The 16331-nt window shown below is 43.0% G+C and overlaps 1 protein-coding gene across 6 annotated transcripts in view; it reads left to right on the top strand.

Annotated features, from left to right (window-relative positions):
- The window catches only part of GSDME (gasdermin E), a 151605-nt gene that overhangs the window by 9738 nt on the left and 125536 nt on the right, over positions 1-16331 (top strand). For all 6 annotated transcript variants that reach the window (XR_008843951.1, XM_056519826.1, XM_056519825.1 and 3 more), the window contains exons 2-3: positions 1314-1548; positions 11758-11950. Coding sequence is in view for 5 of the 6 variants with exons in the window: in XM_056519826.1 (XP_056375801.1) it covers positions 1332-1548; positions 11758-11950 (410 nt within the window). In the remaining variant the exon portion in view is untranslated. The remainder of the gene's footprint in view (positions 1-1313; positions 1549-11757; positions 11951-16331) is intronic.

Raw genomic sequence — 16331 nt, 5'->3', positions numbered from 1 at the left:
ACAAATTTTGGGGGACTCTTTCTCCTATTACCCCTTGCAAAAATTCAAAAACTGGGTCTACAAGAACATGAGTGTAAAAAAAAATGAAGATTTTGAATTTTCTCCTTCACTTTGCTCCAATCCTGTGAAACACCTAAAGGGTTAACACACTTACTGAATGTCATTTTGAATACTTTGAGGGGTGCAGTTTTTATAATGGGGACATTAGTGGGGTATTTCTAATAGGAAGGCCCTTTAAATCCACTTTAAACCTGAACTGGTCCCTGAAAAATTCCGATTTTGAAAATTTTGTGAAAAATTGAAAAATTGCTGCTGAATTTTGAATTCCTCTGATGTCTTCCAAAAGTAAAAACATGTCAACTTTATGATGCCAACATAAAGTAGACATTTTGTATATGTGAATCAATATATATTTGGTATGTCTATTTTCCTTACAAGCAGAGAGCTTCAAAGTAAAAAAAAATTTAAAATTGTAAACATTTTCTGCAAATTTTGGAATTTTTCACCAAGAAATTATGCAACTATCGACGAAAATTTACCTCTAACATAAAATAGAATATGTCATGGAAAAAAACAATCTCGGAATCAGAATTAAAGGTAACAGCATCCCAGAGTTATTAATACATAAAGTGACAGTGGTCAGATGTGCAAAAAATGGCCGGATCCTACACTGAAAATTGGCTGGGTCCTTAAAGGGGTACTCCGGTGAAAACCTTTTTTCTTTAAAATCAACTGGTGGCAGAAAGTTAAACATATTTGTAAATTACTTCTATTAAAAAATCTCCTGTACTTATTAGCTGCTGAATACTACAGAGGAAATTCTGGGATTTGAACCCAAGTCCCCAGCTCTGCAAGGCAGCAGTGCTAACCACTGAGCCACCATGCTGCTCTTAACATACATCTGCTATGCATGGTTGCTAAAATGGACAGAGATGTCAGCAGAGAGCACTGTGCTCGTGATGTCATCAGTGTTTTAAAAAGAAAGGAATTTCCTCTGTAGCATTCAGCATCTAATAAGTACTGGAAGGATTAAGATTTTTTAATAGAAGTAATTTACAAATATGTTTACCTTTCTGCCACCAGTTGATTTTAAAAGAAAAAAAGGTTTTCACCGGAGTACCCCTTTATGGGGTTAAGGTCTTTGACTGCTTTTTGTTTGACTCTCCTGGAAATATCATGGAGCCAATAATATGCACAGGGGCTTGGTGTATCCTAGTATGTGTTTCCAATATTTTGTGAAGCCAGAATATGTGGCTTATATATTTTCTGCTCTCTCTTTTTTTATTTAGATTTTCTTTTTTCTTTTTTTTTAGGTCACTGCATTATCCAAGATGTTTGCAAAAGCAAGTAAGAATTTCCTGAGAGACATTGATGCTGGTGGTGAATTGATATCAATCTCCAGTTTAAATGACTCCGATAAGGCCCAACTTCTAAGTGTGGTGGCCAAGAAGAAACGATTCTGGTGCTGGCAAAAGCCAAAGTACCACTTTTCATCATGTGCTTGTCTGCTGGGTGATGTTCTGACTGAAGAAACAGCTTTAAAACCAGGTATGGGTCACACATGTCACCTTTAGAGACTATACAATATATGCAATGCGGATTCCTGCTATCTGTTAAATTTTGTACATGACACAGTTGCACAACCTTTGTACTGCCATGTGTACTCAGTCATGTGCTTATGACACATTCTGGAGTGTATTCATCTCTCAGGTCAATTTGATTTCATTGTGTATGAAATAAAAAACTTCAGGTTATCTAAAACCTATCTGGATTGATAAAAATGTAGACTTTAGATAAGTAACAACTATGCTGCCAGTTTTAAGTCTTTTTTTTTTTTTTTTTTTGTCAGTCTCTGCATTCCTAGCTTCAGGCTTTTATATTTAGTCCATGCTTTTACTAACACTTGGGTAGCACTTCTGGGAACATAATCTTAGACTCTTAAAAGTTATGTGTCCATTGCATATCACAGCAGAAAGGCCATACAGGACTTAAATGGCCACTATCACAAAATGTTTTTTGTTAAATCCAATAGAGCACTATAAAATATGATTATTTGTAAATACATTCAATTATTTCATTCATTGATTTAACTTAAAAATCTCCTGTATAAAACTGGCCACTATTGGTCCTCACAAAAGAGTCCCACGCCGATCTCTGCCTGTCGCTATGTAAAAACCGACGGTGGCAACACTCTGGCCTGTCTGAATACAGGAAGTGAGGGCGGGCTTTAGAAGGCTCTGTGCGCGCTCCCGGCCTGTCACTCAGCACAAGGAGAAACAGAGGGAGGCATTTATTTGCGCGCTGCAGCTGCTCATCCATCCATCACAAGTACTGCCTGGGGCTATAGCTCTATCCCAGTCAGAGTAAACGACTGGCTGGGATTTGCAGTCTCATTATGCAATATGAAAGAGGAGCAGAGGATTATATATATACTATCCCAGGCATGTGGAATTTCTATCGCCCGACGCCCCGGACTAGCAGTTTTGGGCGCCGGGCAGGTGAATTTGTCCGGCCCTTAGCCCGGCTTCGGGCAAGCAGGGCCGGACCTGACAAGTGTGGCGGATCTGCAGTCTGTATGGAGCGGGCAGGAGTCGGGAGCCCGCTCCATACAGACTGCAGATCCGAAGCAGAGCAGGGGAGATGAGAAGCTGTGTATTTGTCTTCTCTCCCCTGCTCTGCAGACGTGTGGGGGGAGATGAGGGGGCGTGGCTTATTGCTCCCCGTGCAGACCTGCGTCCTCTGCCTTCACTCCCCCCAGCTGTAGCTTCGGAGAGCTGAGGGGAGGAGGCGCGTCTGCACGGGGAGATACATGCGGCGCTCTGCAGTATGTATGGAGCGGGCTCCGGACTCGTGCCCGCTCCATACTCTGCAGCCCTCGGCTGTTCTCAGTAGCCGGGGGCCGCCGCTAATAGCCAGCATGCGGCGATCGCCGCGGCTGGCTATTAACCCTTTAGATCGCCGCTGTCAAAGCTGACAGCGGCGTCTAAAGCCTGGGTTCTCAACCTGGGGTACGCGAAAACGCTGACAAATACCGGCCATGCATTGGCCAGTATTTGTCAGCGCATAGCCACGGCAGCTCACTGTACAGTAGCGCGGCCAGAGATGCGGCCGGGGCTACTGTAAGTGAGCTGCGTGGTTGCCAGGGAGACGTGTGGCCTCCCCTGACGTTGCGCGGAGTTGCCGCACAGCGCAGGGGGACGTCACACGTCAGTGCGGCCCTGTGGAACATCCCGTGAAGCAGCAGGCAACGGGACCACAGGACGCCAGGTAAACAGCTGTATGGCACAGAGGGGGGGGGGGGGGGGGGACTGTATGGGACGGAGCACAAGGCATTAAGATGGAGGGGGAGAGGGATAATGGGGGGGGGGGAGTAATTAAGCACAAGGCATTGAAATTTTATGTCTTGTGCTTTATTACTCCCCTCTCCCCTTGCACCATTCCCCCCTTCCTTTGATCCCCCTTTTGCCATATGCGATAATAATGGCACAAGGGGATTAATATGGAGGGGGGAAAATGACAAAAGGGGATCAGAGGGAGGGGGGAATAATGACACAAGGGGATTAATATGGAGGAGGGGGGGTTGATTATCCCCCCCCCCCCCCCCTCCATCTTAATCCCCTTGTGCTATTATTATCCGATATGGCAAAAGGGGATCAGAGGGAGGGGGAATTATCAACCCCCCCCTCCATATTAATCCCCCTGTATCATTATTCCCCCTCCTCCATCTTAATCCCCTTGTTCCATATTGGATAATAATGGCACAAGGGGATAAAGATGGAGGGGGAATAATGGTAAAAGGGAATCAGAGGGAGGTGGGAATTGTGGGACAGGGGGACTAAGACGGAGGGGGAATAATAGCACAAGGGGATTAAGATGGAGATGGGATGCATTAGTACAAAGGTAAGAACACGCCTTTTGTCTGCGGGTACCCCTCGCTCGCAAGTTCCGCGTGAGGGGGTACCCGTGGACATACTTTCATGCCTTGTGGGGTACGGTCACCGAAAAGGTTGAGAACCACTGGTCTAAAGGGACATGTGAATGCTCCCTGGTGGGCTAGGGGGGTGGATCACCCCTCCCCCCCGCAGCGCGATTGCAGGGGGGCGATCCACTATGGAGGTAGCCGGAGAACTTACCTCTGCTTCCTCCTGTCCCTGCTCTGTCATTGGCTGGACCAGGCTCTATCAATGGATCACAGAGCACACAGAATAATAGAGTTCAATAGAATCTATTCATCTGTCTGAGGAATCTAATGATTCCTCATAAGTCTAATAAAGTGTAAAAGAAAAAAAAAAGTTTTAATAAAAGTTTGAAAGACACCCAGTGGTCTTCAAACTGTGCCCCTCCAGATGTTACAAAACTACAATTCCCAGCATGCCCGGACAGCCGTTGGCTGTTCCGGGCATGCTGGGAGTTGTAGTTTTGCAATATCTGGAGGGCCACAGTTTGAAGACCGCTGCATTAACCCCTTCCATGTTAAAAGTTCAAATCACCCCCTTTTCCTATATAAAAACATGCAAACATAATAAAAATAAACATATTTGGTATTGCTTCGTGCATAATTGTACAACCTATTAAAACATAACATTATGTATCCCGTACGGTAAATGTAATAAAAATACCAAACCACAGATTTGCAATTTTTATAATATCCCAGAAAAAAAAAGTTAAAAAGCGATTAAAAAGTCAGATCAATGCCAAAATGGTACCGATACAAAAAACAGATTATGGCGCAAAAAATGATCCCTCATACAGCCTGGTATGTGAAAAAAAAAATAAAGCTACAGGGGTTAAAAAATGGCAATTAAAAAAATTAGAAAAAGTTCAGAATTAGTAAAACATGACGTAAACAATACAAATCTGGTATCGCTGTAATCAGGCGCCTAAAGTAAAAAACTAACATGTTACCTCAACCACAAGATAAATGGCGCAGAAAAGAAAAACCCCAAATCTGCAAAATTATCTTTTACTATTTCAATTTCACTTCCCTAAATATATATATATTTTTTGGTTCAGAGAATGTTATTGAAAAATTCAAAGGTATCATTATAGTAGGTAGTTATGGCTATTATAGGGCGAGGAGGAAAAAATCAGAGCGTAAAAGCGAAAATTGGCCAGGACAAGTGGATCGTCATGAGGGACAAGTAGATTTTGCTCCATTTTAGTCCCGTGGACAAGTAGTTTTTTTATAAAATTTCCACACCCCTGTATCCTCTGCTCCTCTTTCATATTGCAGAATGAGACTACAAATTCGTGCATTGCAGTGTATATATGGATACACCTTAATAAAAATGAGAATGGTTGGTGATATTAACTTCCTGTTTGTGGCACATTAGTATATGTGAGGGGGAAAAATTTTCAAGATGGGTGGTGACCATGGCGGACATTTTGAAGTCAGCCATTTTGAATCCAACTTTAGTTTTTTCAATAGGAAGAGGGTGATGTGACACATCAAACGTATTGGGAATTTCACAAGAAAAACAATGATGTGCTTGGTTTTAACGTAACTTTATTCTTTCATGAGTTATTTACAAGTTTCTGACCACTTATAAAATGTGTTCAATGTGCTGCCCATTGTGTTGGATTGTCAATGCAATCCTCTTCTCCCACTCTTCACACACTGATAGCAACACCGCAGGAGAAATGCTAGCACAGGCTTCCAGTATCTGTAGTTTCAGGTGCTGAAAAATTGGAACAGGACCCTCAGTTTACGCAGAAGATTTTGTTCAGTGATGAGGCAAACTTTTATGTGAATGGTGAAGTTAACAAACAAAACCACCGTTATTGGTCTGACACTAATCCACATTGGATAGATCCCTCCAAGACTATTGGAACACAAATTTATGGTATGGTGTGGTATATGGGGTACAAAGATAGTGGGGCCATTCTTCATCAATGGAAACCTCAAGGCAACTGGATATGCGAAATTGCTACATGATGATGTGTTTCCCTCTTTATGCACTGAAGCTGGCATGTTCCCTGAGTTTTTACAGCAAGATGGTGCACCACCACATTATGGGTGTCAGGTCCGAGCATTCCTAGATGAACAGTTTCCTGGAAAGTGGATTAGTCTTCGTGGGCCGGTTGAATGGCCCCCAGGGTCTCCCTATCTGACCCCCTTAGACTTTTATCTTTTGGGGTCATCTGAAGGCAATTGTCTATGCTGTGAAGATACGAGATGTGCAGCACCTGAAACTACTGATACTGGAAGCCTGTGCTAGCATTTCTCCTGTGGTGTTGCTATCAGTGTGTGAAGAGTGGGAGAAGAGGGTTGCATTGACAATCCAACACAATGGGCAGCACATTGAACACATTTTATAAGTGGTCAGAAATTTGTAAATAACTCATGAAAGAAAAAAGTTATGTTAAAACCAAGCACATCATTGTTTTTCTTGTGAAATTCCCAATATGTTTGATGTGTCACATGACCCTCTTCCTATTGAAAAAACAAAAGTTGGATTCAAAATGGCCGACTTCAAAATGGCCACCATGTTCACCACCCATCTTGAAAAGATTCCCCCCTCACATATACTAATGTGCCACAAACAGGAAGTTAATATGACCAACCATTCCCATTTTATTAAGGTGTATCCATATAAATGGCCCACCCTGTGTGTGTGTGTGTGTGTGTGTGTGTGTGTGTATGTATTAGGGATCAACCGATATCGTTTTTTTAGGGCTGATACCGATAATCGGTGGAGGTTAGGGCCGATAGCCGATAACTTATACCGTTATTCCGGTATAAGTTATCGGCTATTTATCCCCCCGCGACACCGCTGCAGATCATTGATTTAAAGCGGGCGCTTTAAATCAATGCACTGTAGAGGCTTTTGCGGTGCCATAGGCCGCGGCCACCACCCGCTTCTCTCCCCCTGCTTGTCTGGGGGTCCTGAGACCTATCACCGCCGCCGCACCCGCGACCGACCCCCGACCAGCCGCACCGCGGCTGTCCAAAGCCAAAGCCAATATCTCGGATGCTTTTAAACTGTTGCCTATCCGTCCTGACTTATGTCAGTGGCATGGGATTAAATGGTGTGGACGATATTATTTCGCTACTCGCCTTACTTTCGGGTCAAAAAGCAGCCCTTGGCTGTTCGACTCGTTTGCATCGGCCTTGGAATGGATCTTAGTAAATCAATGGTCATGTTCCAATGTTTTGCATTATTTGGTTGACTTCTTGTTGCTCAAAGGTCCTTCTTGTGTGCCCGGGGATTTGGAGACTCCTTCTTCACGTGTTCCGCTGTCTCAACATCCCTGTGGCAGATAGGAAGGGAGAGGGTACCTCAACTTCCATCACCTTCCTAGGGGTCGTACTGGACACTGTCAGCATGGAAGCCAGTCTCCCACAGGAGAAATTGGATCAAATCTGGGTGGTCATACATAATTTAGCATGCTCTCTGGTGTCAAACAGACAGCAGCTCCAGAGTCTTTTGGGCATGCTAAATTTTGCTATGAGGATTATCCCTCAGGGCAGAGCATTTGTCTCTAGATTACTTGCCCTTCTTCCATCAGCCCCCGACGCCGATTCTCCTGTGGTTCTTGTTCAGGCTGCAAGAGCGGACTTGGCCATGTGGGGCCAATATTTGATGGGATGGAACGGAGTCTCCATGTTCATTCCGAGGTCCAATCAGTTTTCACCAATTGTGATTACGGATGCTGCAGCATCTGCGGGCTATGCGGTCATATATGCGACACATTGGTTTTCCGGTACATGGCCTCTGGAATTGCTGGCCTTGCCGGGGTTCACTTCCACGTCAGTTTTTTTCGAGATCATTCCGATAGTGGCGGCAGCTCAGATGTGGGGTCACCTTTGGCAAGGTCAGACGGTAGTTTTTCATACGGATCACATGGCTACATGGGGGAGGTCAAAGTCTTTACATATCGTGTCATTCCTCCGTAGACTGACTCATACTGCTTTACTTAAAAATTTCCACATAGAGTGCGTCCATATAGAGGGTAAAAAGAACGTGGCCGCTGACGCGCTCTCTCGCTTTAATCTCCAGGTGTTCCGCCAAGTCATGCCAGAAGCGGACAAGATAACCATGCCTATACCCCTGTTCAGCACATTGAGGTTGGATTAAGCAGGCATTACAATGGAGCGCTAAAATTAATCAACCTATCTTTAGCCAAAAATACAGCCAGATCAAACAAAATAGCTTGGGACACTTTCCTTAAATTTTATCATACTAACCCGTCACCTCAGCCTATGGACATATCCTACATCCTAGCTTTTGTATCCTTTTGCCACTCTTCGCTAAAATTATCCCACAGTTCTATCCGGTTATATATTTCTGGCATTCAACACTATCGCTCCCTCAGTTACCCTAATTTTCCATCCATTTTAAGTGCTCATCCGGTCAAAGCAGCTCTGAAAGGTATCCAGAAATCAGAGAAGCCTAAATTTCCATCCAGAATTTCCGTTGTCCGCAGCCATGTTTTAACAGTTTAGTCGTATTTTAGACAATCACCCATTTGGCTTTTCTGCCAGAATTGTGTTAAAAGCAGCCATGTACTTGGGTTATTTTGGGTTCCTGAGGCCAGGTAAATTTACCAAGACCAACTTCAATTCTCAGGCTACATTGGTCAGACATCTTGTACCTTCAGGGTCTGGATATATACTCATGTTAGACTGCACCAAAACCCAGCAGAATAAACAAGTACAAGTTAAATATTTCCCTACCCAAAATACTTGGTGCCCGGTGGAAGTTCTTAATCAGTTATCAGAATAACTATGTGACAAATCGCCAGATTCTCCGTTACTCCCTTTTCCTGTATTACCGCTGCTTTCTTCCAAGGACTTTGTGAGACATATGAGGATACTGGCTTGTAATGCTAGCATAGACCCGGTCTCTATTACTGGCCACTCCTTTAGGATGGGGGCAGCTTCATCGGCCTCCAGACATGGTGTTCCCTCTCACATTATAAAGAAGTTGGGTCGCTGAAAATCACCATGTTTTCAGCGTTATATCCCTGATCCTCAGGTGGAAATGGCTCAAGCTTTTGGTAGACTTGCTGATATATAAAGTTGGTAATTTGCTAATAAAATAATTATTTCCTAAACGGTCTGGTGTTTTGCCCACTTCTTACCTTAGGTTATCCTATACGGCCGGCTGGGCACACATCAGGCCTTAGTTATATTTTATGGTTACACTAGGGTAATGACATAGCTTAATGTACCTCGCGCATCACGAAGAAAAATCCGACCACAAAAAATGGAGGTTAGCTGATTGCAGTTAACCTAAGTTGTGGGAGGAGTTATGGAGCTATATGTACCAGGGTCCCGGTCCCAGGAAGTCTACGGGTCGGTTTCGTTCTCCCACCCAACCGTCCCTTATTATTATTTACACAGGTTTTCCTGTGTCTCAACCTTTGGGGTAGCCCACTTCTTACCTTAGGTTACCGTATACAGCCGGCTGGGCACACATCAGGCCTTAGTTATATTTTATGGTTAATGTACCTCACTCATCACAAAGAATAATCCGACCACAAATATATGTATACACCGCTATCCAAGTCAGAGTCACTGCACAGCTGGTTGGGATTTGAGGTCCCCAACAAACATTATCTTATGCAATATGTAAGAGGAGCAGAGGATTATATATATTATCCTCTGTTCCTCTTACATATTGCATAAGATAATGTGTGTTGGTGACTACAAATCCCAGCCAGTCGTTCAAAATGTAAGAGGATCAGAGGATGAGGATATCCAGAGAGGAAATGGTTACAGAGCAGCCTGCAGTGATTGGCTGACTGCCAGGCTCCCTCCCAGACTCAGTGACACACAGTGAGGGAGGAAGTTCAGTCATGTAGAGTGAGGGCAAGAGGGACATGCCCCCTGCCTGAGAGAAGATGAGAATCCAGACTGCAACTGATGTAAGCTGTTTTTATTAGAAATATAGGGGCTAAACACATAAAACTTAGATGTACATGATCAGGGTGAGGTACTGAGTAACACATATCATCTCTCCCAAATAATAAAAAACTGTTAGGTACGCTTTAAAGGAGTATTCTGGATTTTTTTTCTATTTAGCTGTGCTCCAGGCATAAATAAATACCGTAGATTAAAAACTTGCCCCCTGCTCCCCTGCTGCTGCCGCTATCTTTGTGTCATTCCCTCACAGTGTTGCATTTCCTTGTGTCTGTTTGGTACAAGGCCCTTTCACCTTGCAGTGGGGGACCAATGCAGAGATTTTGGAAGTGGTGGGGGAGCAAGAGGGATAAATATAGTTTATTTTCTTTTTTTTTTTTTTTAAATTTAACTGCTGCCCAAGATTAAAAATCTCTGGAATATCTCCCTATTAATGTCTCAATTTTTTCAATGTACATGAGAGAGATTGCACAGAAGCTATACCTGTGCAGTTACCTGCTGTAGGATGGCTGTCATTGGCAAGGTCTTATAGGCACATACCTATGACAGGCATAGCTTTTTTTTTTTTTTTTTTTTTTTTTTTTTTTTAAATCAACTGCTGTCAGAAAGTTAAACAGATTTGTTAATTACTTCTATTTAAAAATCTTAACCCTTCCAGTACTTTTCAGCTGCTTTATGTTTCACAGGAAGTTCTTTACTTTTTGAATTTTCTTTCTGTCTGACCACAGTGCTCTCTGCTGACACCTCTGTCCATATAAGGAGCTGTCCAGAGTAGGAGTAAATCCCCATAGCAAGCCTATCCTGCTCCGGACAGTTCCTAAAAAGGACAGCCGTGTCCGCAAAGAGCACTGTGGTCAGACAGAAAAGAACTTCATGTGGAGCATGCAGCAGCTGAGTACTGGAAGGATTAATATTTTTAAATAAAAGTAATTTACAAATCTGTCTACCTTTCTGAAACCAATTGATTTAAAAAAAAAATTTTTTCAAGCTTCACAAACTTTCAAACACCACTGTATTTCGTAATGTCAAACAATGTTGACCTGTACAAAATAGATTGCTATGTAATACTTTTCTTAAGGCCACTCCTTTTTAGATGCATTGAGGCATCAAAATATATGGAAGTTGAGCAAATAAAAAGCCCCCAACAAGTCACAAGCAGGAGCATCACATATACTAATAATGCAGTCTTTGGATTGAGCTGCACCTCTGTACAGTAAGATCTTTAGGCTGCAGCTTTCCTTTTTGTACCTTTAATCCTTTCACACTTAAAGGGGTACTCCGCTGCTCAGCATTTGGAACAAACTGTTCAGGACGCTGGAGCCGTTGCCGGGAACTCGTTTTGTCATAGCCCCTTCATGATATCGCGCTCCGTCCCCTCAATGCAAGTCTATGTGAGGGGGCGTGACAGCTGAGAGGGCGGGGTGTGATGTCATGAGGGGGCGGCGTTATGACGTCACGAGCTACCAGCTCCAGCGTTTGGAACAGTTTGTTCCAAACGCTGAGCAAGGGAGTACCCCTTTTAGGCTGGGTTTCCACTACAAAACCTGTTGAAACAAGGATGCTGATGTATACTGTGATGCACTGCAGCAGGCCCCACCCACTTAAATGGCCTGATCGTAGGAAGCGAGTGACTACGATCAGACCACTTTCGCTCGTATATGTTTCGGTTACTAGATCATGTTGTTCAGTCCAGCAGACTAAATGTATATAAGCAGGAAACAGCCCAAATGTGGTAACTTGGTGCCAGGCCATTGAAGTGAGTGGGGCTTGCTGCAGTGCATACACAGCATCCCTGTTTTGACAGAATCCAACATATAGCTGGGATGCACTGCACTGCAATAATGCAATGTAAAGCCTAACTAATTTTCATGCTGACACTATATCTCTTCTAGTTGTAGTTGAATCGGAATTTGTAACCTATGAAGGAAAATTTGGTGACTTAATACAAGGTAATATGGAAGCTGATTTTGCAACAATTCATGGCAATGTTGGAGGGACTGAAAAAGTGGAAAGTCAGTCTTCTTTTGGAACCCTAAGAAAGCAAGAGGTCGACATGCAACATCTTATGAAGGATGTACAAGACAGGTAATCATATTTATTATACCTATTATTTTGTGGTGAAAATGTATTTTAATCTTTTGAAGTACAATATACAGCAAATTACAATTTTGTGCATTAAGGCATTAGAAAAAAGGAATTTACAGAAGTGAAGTTTTTTCTTCTTTTTTGTTTCATTTATTCTTAGTAACAGCTAGACAGTGGTATTTCTCAATGCAGCCTTTCTAGGAATAGTTGGAGCCTGGCATCTATTCCTATATGGTCACTGTTGACGTCCAGACAAAGTTTAGGTCCCACCAGGTCTTAGTCCCAAAACCTGCGCATGCTTCACTTTGCTGTCATTTTAAATCTGAGTTTTCCACTGCATTAGTCTATGGAGTAAAATAGTCGAATGGGACAGCAAGCTGGGGAGTGAAGAGCGATGCTACCCACCTTGTCCGGCTATTACTGATGATTACAGCCGGTCTCAGGACTGAGATTTATTTCGATTTAGACATGTCTCCCAGACTTTTCAAAAGTTTAACGTTTTTACGAATGACACACTTTAACCCTTATTCTTATTGATATATTTTCTGCAAAGAGTGGCTTGAAAATGTACTGAATGTGCTTGTTTGTCACAATCACTGTGCAGAACTTTGGATAAAAGCAGCTACATTGGCAACTAATGTGTCACTGGGGTGACAGCTTTAACCTTCTGCCTGTCAAAGAATGAAATGTGATGGGGGAAAAAATCTTTAGAACAAAGACAATTATATATGTAGCACTGAATTACACGTGCTCCCAACTATTATAATATACAGTCATTACCGTAAATGTTGGCACCCCTGAAATTTTTCAAGAAAATGAAGTATTTCTCACAGAAAAGGATTGCAGTAACACATGTTTATTCCCTTTGTGTGTATTGGAACTAAACCAAAAAAGGAGTAAAAAAAAGCAAATTGGACATCATGTCACACCAAACTCCAAAAATGGTCTGGACAAATTTTGGCACCCTAAACTTAATATTTGGTTGCACACCCTTTGGAAAAAATGACTGAAATCGGTCACTTCCTATAACCATCAATAAGCTTCTTACACCTCTCAGCCGGAATTTTGGACAACTCTTCCTTTGCAAACTGTTCCAGGTCTCTCTTATTGGAAGGGCGCCTTTTCCCAACAGCAGTTTTAAGGTCTCTCCACAGGTGTTCAATGGGATTTAGATCTGGACTCATTGCTGCCACTTCAGATCTCTCCCAGCGCTTTGTTGCCATTCATATCTGGGTGCTTTTTGACATATGTTTGGGGTCATTGTCCTGCTGGAAGACCCATGATCTCAGACGCAATCCCAGCTTTCTGACACTGGGCTGTACAGTGCGACCCAAAATCCGTTGGTAATCCTCAGATTTCATGATGCCTTGCACACATTCAAGGCACCCAGTGCCAGAAGCAGCAAAACAACCCCAAAACATCATTGATCCTCCACCATATTTCACTGTAGGTACAGTGTTCTTTTCTTTGTAGGCCTCATTCCATTTTCGGTAAACAGTAGAATGATGTGCTTTACCATAATGCTCTATCTTGGTCTAATCTGTCCACAAGACGTTTTCCCTGAAGGATTTTGGCTTACTCAAGTTCATTTTGGCAAAATGTAGTCTTGCTTTTCTATGTCTGTGTCAGCAGTGGGGTCCTTTTGGGTCTCCTGCCATAGTGTTTTGTTTCATTTAAATGTTGACGGATAGTTTGCGCTGACACTGATGCTCCCTGAGCCTGCAGGACAGCTTGAATATCTTTGGAATTTGTTTGGGGCTGCTTATCCACCATCCGGAGTATCCTGTTTCGAAACCTTTCATCAATTTTACTCTTCCATCCACGCCCAGGGAGATTAGCTACAGTGCCATGGGTTGCAAACTTCTTGATGATGTAGCGCACTGTGGACAAAGGCGAATCTAGATCTCTGGAGATGGACTTGTAACCTTGAGATTGTTGATATTTTTCCACAATTTTAAAAGTGTGCCAATAATTTTGTCCAGCCCATTTTTGGAGTTTGGTGTGACATTATGTCCAATTTGCTATTTTTTTCCTCCTTTTTTTTTTTTTTGTTTAGTTCCAATGCACACAAAGGGAAACAACATGTGTATAGCAAAACGTGTTACTGCAATCCTTTTCTGTGTGAAAAAACGTAATTTGCTTGAAAAATTTCAGGGGTGCCAACATTTACCGCCATGACTGTATATCTTTTTTGCTGAAGTTAAATATTGCATCCAAATTACTGTTTAAAAAGCAGAAAGTGCATTTAAAGTTGTACTTATTTATGTTTAAAGAGAAGATTTTGTCTTAGGAAAGAGGGGCAGAGTTAAAGTACAGGTGTGACATGTAATTGTTCAAAGAGACATATTAGAAGACTGTACTAGTAGGGGATCATATGCTAACATCCCCAAAAGTGCTTTGATTTGCTCTTGGGTTTAGTTGAGAGTCTGCCATGCAATAGATAGAGGGGGAGATTTATCAAAACCTGCCAGAGGAAAAGTTGCTGAGTTGCCCATAGCAACCAATCAGATCGCTTCTTTAATTTTTCAGAGGCCTTTTCAAAAAAAATGAAAGAAGCGATCTGATTGGTTGCTAAGGGCAATGCAGCAACTTTTCCTCTGGATAGTTTTTAATAAATCTCCCCATAGACTAGCAACTTTGTTCTACTTTTAATAAATATGCCACAGTCATAGATTAAATTGACAGTTTCTATATAGAGTCAGCGTTTGTTCCCATAAATATAACCAATTGTCTGTATGGTAGAAGGTTCCATTAGGCTGGATCCAGATGCTATAGACCATTTCAACCTAGGGTTTCTCTGCAAATACACAGTGAAACTGTAGCAATTTTAAATGTATATTTTCCCTTAATTATTGCAAAGAACTGATGTGTAAAGCAGCTCTCTGACTGTTAAGGATGCCTTTAATGTGTGGCCTTAAACTGTGAGTCACTAGCGCTGTGCTATTTTGCTGAGTGTCGACATAAGCAAATTCACAATAATGTGTATAAGAGTCAGTTTGTCTGGCACTGCATATATTAAGCCTGGCTTGGCGTGTAAAGCACAGCGAATGGTGTAAGCTGGGAGACGTGGGAGACAGGTGGTGCTAGCTCCTCTAATGCACAAAATGCTTCCAAACAATGGAGATAAGGAGAAATATGAGGAAAGCACTCACCACTCTTCAGGTATGATTTTCTTATGCTTTATTCATGTGGAACAGGCGCATAACAAAGTGCACGGTGCAAGAAATCCAGCAGCGGGCGGCTACATCAGGGATACTCCTAGGAACCGGTGTGACAGCTGTTTCGTAGTACAAGACTACATCATCAGACCACTCCCCTCTGTGTCGTCAGTGCCGGTTATACACCTGTCGGTGCTGACGTCATCAGGTGGGAGTGTTACAAGAAAAAGTGCTAGTGACTTTAAAATGATTAAAAACAATCCAATGCATAATAATAATATTTAAACATAATCATGTAAACATTATCACAGGAATATACCTAAATCTTGCTTATCATTGAGGCCCAGGTTGCCCTGTGCCTCTAAGCGCAGGATCCATCTTGTTTCCGTACGCAGTAAGATTTTCTTCCTGTCTGTGCCTGCTTGAAAGGGGATGCACTGAATACCATAATACTTCATGGCAGCTGGATTACTTTTATGAATCTCCTGGAAATGCTGTATAACTCTAGGTGAGCCCTTACCTGATCTCAGAGAGTACACATGCTACCTAAATCGGACATGCATGGGTCGTGTGGTGCTTCCCACGTAGTACCGCCCACAATCGCATGTCAGAGCGAATATAACCTAATCAGTATGACAGCATATGAACGCTCTGATTTTGACAAATTGGCCTCCGATATTGTAACTCTTCCCTGGTAACAGGTAACTACACCAGTTACAACCTTTACATTTATGGTTGCATACGGGGGCCGTACTTCTGAGCCAATCAGGTTTCTCAGTACGGAATCTACTCCGTGTGATGGCATCACCTATGTTGGAGGCGCGTTTAAATGCCACAAGGGGTCTATTAACCCCTTCCCGCAGAATGTCATATATAAACGCCGGGTTGTGCAGTGCGTTCGCGCATCCCGACGTTTATAAATGACCTTCAGTTAACCCGGCGATGCGCAGCATCGCACGGGTTAACCAGCAGAAGTCCCGCTGTTTCCAGCAGGGAACAACTTCTGCTTCACCCCCCAGGACCATCCATTGATGGTCCTGGTCAGCGATCACTGTGATTAGTCCCTGTGGACCAATCACAGTGAACTGGGGTGAAAGTTCAGATCCCCAGCACTGCCCGCCCCTGGAAGTCGGGCAGAACGGGGGAAGATGGCTGCGGGGGCTCGCGGGGACCTGCGGCATAGGGGGGAACACGCGTGGACCGGCGGCCTTACCTGGAGCAGC

Source organism: Hyla sarda, chromosome 5, assembly GCF_029499605.1.
Source record: "Hyla sarda isolate aHylSar1 chromosome 5, aHylSar1.hap1, whole genome shotgun sequence".
NCBI lineage: Eukaryota > Metazoa > Chordata > Amphibia > Anura > Hylidae > Hyla > Hyla sarda.
The sequence above is the reverse complement of the archived record's forward strand: the minus strand, read 5'-3'. Positions and strand labels throughout refer to the sequence as shown.